The sequence below is a fragment of the Lottia gigantea genome (assembly GCF_000327385.1).
Source record: "Lottia gigantea unplaced genomic scaffold LOTGIsca_206, whole genome shotgun sequence".
NCBI lineage: Eukaryota > Metazoa > Mollusca > Gastropoda > Lottiidae > Lottia > Lottia gigantea.
In genome coordinates, this window is record NW_008708434.1 from 216079 (window position 1) to 222821 (window position 6743).

The window sequence follows — 6743 nt, forward strand, 5'->3', positions numbered from 1 at the left end:
TGAATTTATAGAAATAACAATATTAAAAACATTCTTCAGTCTGAAATTATAGATATAACAATATTAAAAACATCCTTCAGTCTGAAATTATAGAAATAACAATATTAAAAACATCCTTCAGTCTGATATTATAGAAATAACAATATTAAAAATATCCTTCAGTCTGAAATTATAGACATAACAATATTAAAAACATCCTTCAGTCTAAAATTATAGAAATAACAATATTAAAAACATCCTTCAGTCTGATATTATAGAAATAACAATATTAAAAACATTCTTCAGTCTGAAATTATAGATATAACAATATTAAAAACATCCTTCAGTCTGAAATTATAGAAATAACAATATTAAAAACATCCTTCAGTCTGATATTATAGAAATAACAATATTAAAAATATCCTTCAGTCTGAAATTATAGACATAACAATATTAAAAACATTCTTCAGTCTGAAATTATAGAAATAACAATATTAAAAACATCCTTCAGTCTGAAATTATAGAAATAACAATATTAAACACATCCTTCAGTCTGATATTATAGAAATAACAATATTAAAAACATCCTTCAGTCTGATATTATAGAAATAACAATATTAAAAACATTCTTCAGTCTGAAATTATAGATATAACAATATTAAAAACATCCTTCAGTCTGAAATTATAGAAATAACAATATTAAAAACATCCTTCAGTCTGATATTATAGAAATAACAATATTAAAAATATCCTTCAGTCTGAAATTATAGACATAACAATATTAAAAATATCCTTCAGTCTTAAATTATAGAAATAACAATATTAAAAACATCCTTCAGTCTAAAATTATAGATATAACAATATTAAAAACATCCTTCAGTCTAAAATGATAGAAATAACAATATTAAAAATATTCTTCAGTCTGAAATTATAGAAATAACAATATTAAAAACATCCTTCAGTCAGAAATGATAGAAATAACAATATTAAAAACATCCTTCAGTCTGAAATGATAGAAATAACAATATTAAAAACATCCTTCAGTCTAAAATTATAGATATAACAATATTAAAAACATCCTTCAGTCTAAAATGATAGAAATAACAATATTAAAAATATTCTTCAGTCTGAAATTATAGATATAACAATATTAAAAACATCCTTCAGTCAGAAATGATAGAAATAACAATATTAAAAACATCCTTCAGTCTGAAATGATAGAAATAACAATATTAAAAACATCCTTCAGTCTAAAATTATAGATATAACAATATTAAAAATATCCTTCAGTCTGAAATTATAGAAATAACAATATCAATAACATCCTTCAGTCTAAAATTATAGAAATAACAATATTACAAACATCCCTCAGTCTGAAATTATAGAAATAACAATATTAAAAACATCCTTCAGTCTGAAATTATAGAAATAACAATATTAAAAACATCCTTCAGTCTGAAATTATAGAAATAACAATATTAAAAACATCCTTCAGTCAGAAATTACAGATATAACAATATTAAAAACATCCTTCAGTCTAAAATGATAGAAATAACAATAATTAAAAACATCCTTCAGTCTGAAATTATAGAAATAACAATATTAAAAATATCCTTCAGTCTGAAAATATTGAAATAACAATATTAAAAACATCCTTCAGTCTGAAATTATAGAAATAACAATAAAAAAAACATCCTTCAGTCTGAAATTATAGATATAACAATATTAAAAACATCCTTCAGTCTAAAATTATAGAAATAACAATATTAAAAACATCCTTCAGTCTGAAATTATAGAAATAACAATATTAAAAACATCCTTTAGTCTGAAATTATAGAAATAACAATATTAAAAACATCCTTCAGTCTAAAATTATAGAAATAACAATATTAAAAACATCCTTCAGTCTAAAATTATAGAAATAACAATATTAAAAACATCCTTCAGTCTGAAATTATAGAAATAACAATATTAAAAACATCCTTCAGTCTAAAATTATAGAAATAACAATATTAAAAACATCCTTCAGTCTGAAATTATAGAAATAACAATATTACAAACATCCTTCAGTCTGATATTATAGAAATAACAATATTAAAAACATCCTTCAGTCTGAAATTATAGAAATAACAATATTACAAACATCCTTCAGTCTGATATTATAGAAATAACAATATTAAAAACATCCTTCAGTCTGAAATTATAGAAATAACAATATTAAAAACATTCTTCAGTCTGAAAATATAGAAATAACAATATTAAAAACATCCTTCAGTCTGAAATTATAGAAATAACAATATTAAAAACATCCTTCAGTCTGAAATTATAGAAATAACAATATTAAAAACATCCTTCAGTCTGATATTATAGAAATAACAATATTAAAAACATTCTTCAGTCAGAAATTATAGAAATAACAATATTAAAAACATCCTTCAGTCTGAAATTATAGATATAACAATATTAAAAACATCCTTCAGTCTGAAATTATAGAAATAACAATATTAAAAACATCCTTCAGTCTGAAATTATAGATATAACAATATTAAAAACATCCTTCAGTCTGAAATTATGGAATCGATTTGCACCATTACAATTTTCAATCAGACGTCAGTGTTTCCTGAAATTCCACTAATACTATTTGTTTGATGACATCAGTAATCTTGTGCCTTATGTGGTAAAGAAAATGTTGAGATCTAGTGACGTCATCAAACACTTATAGAATTGTGGAATTGTATGAAAGATAGATATCTGATGGGAAATTGAAATGGTCATTATCAATGCTATCAGTATCCGTGATACACATAAAAAATTTAGAAAGCTTTTTCACAATTCCTTATTCTATTGATCAATGAATTTCTCCCTTCCGACACAATACAAATCACTAATTAAAATTGTATCCATTAACGAGGAGAAGAATAGAATTGTTATTAGAATGTATCTGTTGAAATCACCCACCATGTTTTAATAATTAAACAGGTCACTATAACAACATCAACAAAATAATACAAATTCACTGTTAAATTCATTCAGCCAAGACACTTCTTACACGTCTACTTTCTAATATGGCCACATATTGCCGTCATACCTGTTCTTCAGTCGATCGGTCAGTCCGTTAACATTTCTTGTAGACGCTACAGTTTTTATCTTGATGTTTGCATGTATATATTGATGAGAACTCAAAATTTGTCATAATCGGATGAACGGTTTCAGAGGTACTGGCCTTGACTTGTAAGAGTCACGATAGAGGGTACACCTTGTATTTGATTTTGATGAAACTTGGTATGCATATATTTAACATCGGGATGGTTTTGTAGTTATTTTCCATGACTTTGAAAAAACGCGTCAAATTCGGCATGAAGGTACGATAGAGACTGCAGTTTTAGATCAGATCTTGATAAAACTCGGTATGCATATATATATTGAAAAGATCTGGGTCAAGCTGGAATTTGGTAATAATGGGTTGATCGCTTTTGGATTTGTATTATGAAGATATTGGTATTTGAATCCCTTAATACTCTGCTGCCAGTGGGCAATGGGCGTATGTTACTTTACCTGACAAGCTTTCTGTATGTCTACCTGCAATAAAATTATGGCTACACTCTGACTACTTTGAGCTTTAATTTGAATTTTTCTCTCATTTCATAAATATTTAAAATGAAATTGTTTGCCATTTGTCTTAGAATCTTAAGAGTCCTAATAAAAATAATTGGTTCAATGATTTTACATTTGATATAGACACACTTCCCTTCCAGAAAATTCATGCGAAAATGACCTAGGCTACTATTCAAACTGAAAATTTCTCTCTATAAAATCATGTTTAATATTAACAACTTTTCCAGTGGTTAACATTTTCATCAACCCAGTGACAATCTAAGACTCTCAGTAGTAATTTGTAGTTGATATTTCAATTCATAAGAAAATGTTTGCTAAAATTCGATTCAGTAAAACAGTGTAGTCGGAGAGTAATCAGTCTATTACATTAAATAAATATTAACACTATTATGGATATACAACTCCTTTCTTTAATTTTGCAACGTTTCAATTCTTATGATTCCTATATGTGAATTGAAACATTGCAAAATTTAAAGAGAGGAGTATAGTATATCCATAATAGTGTTTTTATTTATTTAATGTAATAGATTGATTACTCTCTTCTAAATGTCATTTAAAGATTAAGTCTTTTACCCTTCAGGATATATAATTAATAATACAATAGTAAAATATAACTACCTGATACTTGTACATTATAAGAAATATTATCATAGCAACATATATAAATTAATCGTTTGTTTTTCTGCCTTCAAATTCTGATATCTTTATAATTTGTCATTCAATTAAACAGTAATCAATCATCTTACCTTACAAAATCTTATTGGATCTGACACAATAATGTGCTATCCCGGGAATTTCCGTTTTAATGGAACCGGAACACAATAATGGATTACGTTCGTTACACAGCTATAGTGTCCCGAGAACTAGCTGTCTGTATAAAAATTCACTGTCGAGAAATGGTGCACAATGATACGGTACGTGATAATTGTGGCCAATTAATTGACTGGGTGTCAACATCTACATTAGGCTATTATCTGGTTGATTGCGTCTATCACTTGAGGGCGCTTCACTTCCGCCTCGTTCAGCGTGTTCGAAAGATTATTTTATTTTTCTGGAGATTATTTTTCCTAGAAAAACAAGTTTTTTTTTACGAATTGTAATGGCTTCAAACCGGCCTAAAAGATCTGCTACTGCTCTTGTACATCTAGAAAACTATATTTTGAGTGACGATTCTCCTGGTGTGAGGCCAAAATTACCTCTTAACACAGCGTTGAAGGATGGCAGAGAACTACCTACTGATCCGAGCACATCTACTCCGCACCTTCCACGGCAGCTATACGATCTCTCACCATTGAGAACAAGCGATTAGAGCAGGATTTCTTGCTCAAGAGAAACCCCTTTTTAAAGAATCAACATTTGGACAATCTACTTTCCACTACTTCTGATTCTACTACTACCAGAACTGCTGATCCAAGCATTGGAATCAAGTTACCTACCCTATCATCTCTTAGGGCTACCACTGCTGGTGATCATCGTGAGGTTGTGTCAAAATCCACAGATATCCAGCGACGTAAATTAGATGGTGTTTTGGCATCTTCTGATTCTGATAATGAACCTTCTCCCGATAACCCATCGCCTTCAGGTAATTATTATCCTGTTTTCAGATCTATTGATAAACCCTAGGCAGTGTCCGGTGAAGCACGAGCTGCTAAAGACAGAGTTTTATTTGATGTTCCATGACCTCACGAATTTGCTCAACTGAAGTCTGTGAATTATAGTGATAAGGAGTTTGCATTAATTCAACTTATACGTGGAGAGTTGTTTTTACTCTTGAACAATGAGAGGACTGATAATTCATCATTACGACAGAAACGTTTAATAAATGTGCTATATCTGGTCGAGAAATTTACCTTGGCCGAAATTAAGAATTTTCAAGCCGAGGTATTGAGAAGTATTGAAAGAGGACAAAAATCTTTTTTGTTTACAGATTCGTTTACAGATAAACAAGCTCGAACTCTAGTGTCTCCCTTTTCTCACAGTTATAAGGATAAGGACAGACCCAGACTCCCACCTATATGTGGTGCCTTTCCACGCGGATGATCATTTTGGGCGTATGGTGCTAAGAAATTGTTACATGTGTGTCAAAAGTGTGTCCGACAAGGCCTCTCTATTAATGACACTGCTGTCAAGCATCCTTCTAAAGATTGTACTAGAAAATGACAGCCTGTGCCTGTTTCTTTAACTCCACTGTCGACTGACGGTGTATTTTATTCATCTCCTACTTCCCCTGATTCGGGTGTGTTATTTTCCCGTTCGACGTGTGATGGTCTCCTTCAGGTACCCCTGAGCAGTGTGAACGATCCTGGTACTTCCATGTGTATGGATGATTCTTTCCCGAGTTTCGGTGTGTTTCCTTGTGAGTCTAGTGATGGCTTTAACTTTGTTCCAGAATTTAATCATTCAGAACTTAAAACTTAATTATACAGATGCTGATTTGCATTTTACTTGCCCTTGGTGATCCTATAAAATTAAGATACCCGGAATTTGATGCGTTTGTATATCTTATTCATTTCTTTGGATCTGGATGCCACGTCTGGAAATTAGATTTATCTCGTGCTTTCCGTCAACTATATGATTTAGACCTCCAATGTTTTAAGTGGAGGAATAACATTTACATTGAAACTCGTTTGATATTTGGAATGCGCCCTTCGTCGCAAGCCTGCCAACGCACAACCAGTGCTGTTGCTCTCATCCTTTCGCATAAGGGTGTTGCAGTAGTTAATTACGTTGATTACAGCTCTCCTTCGAAGTCTTCATCTGACTTTTCTCTTGCTTCGAACCTTCTTGATTGCCTTGGATTAGAGACTAGTGCCAAAAAATGCCTTTTGCCTGCGACTAAAATAATTTTCTTAGCGAAGAAATATGACTCTGTCTCTGTGACTGTCAGTATTCCTTCTGGGAAAATTCAGGAAATTTGTCAATTGATGAACTCTTTTTCTAGACGTCGTAGTTGTACTAAACGTGAACTTCAACAATTAATTGGTAAACTTGCTTTCATTGCTGACTGTGTACGAAGTGGGCGTTTATTCATTTGTCGGTGTTTAGAACTTTTAAGCAAGTATACTGCTAATCATCAGTATGTACATCTCACTAGTGAATTTCTCAAAGATTTGCGTTGGTTGATTTTGATTTTGGACCAATTTAATGGC

The 6743-nt window shown here is 30.4% G+C and overlaps 2 protein-coding genes across 2 annotated transcripts in view; one reads left to right on the plus strand and one right to left on the minus strand.

Moving 5' to 3' along the window:
- Positions 1 to 3008, minus strand: part of LOTGIDRAFT_174631 (hypothetical protein) — a gene marked incomplete at both ends in the record, with an annotated part of 5299 nt that extends 2291 nt beyond the window's left edge. Inside the window, one exon of the mRNA XM_009053972.1 lies at positions 2938 to 3008. Within this exon, the coding sequence (XP_009052220.1) occupies positions 2938 to 3008 (71 nt within the window). The remainder of the gene's footprint in view (positions 1 to 2937) is intronic.
- Positions 3009 to 4418: 1410 nt separating this feature from the next.
- On the plus strand, positions 4419 to 5634 carry LOTGIDRAFT_174632 (hypothetical protein; the record flags this gene model as incomplete). Its single annotated transcript, XM_009053973.1, has 3 exons — positions 4419 to 4508; positions 4942 to 5176; positions 5522 to 5634. The coding sequence occupies 3 exons, from the start codon at positions 4419 to 4421 to the stop codon at positions 5632 to 5634; spliced, it is 438 nt and encodes a 145-aa protein (XP_009052221.1).
- Between the last annotated feature and the right edge of the window lie 1109 nt (positions 5635 to 6743).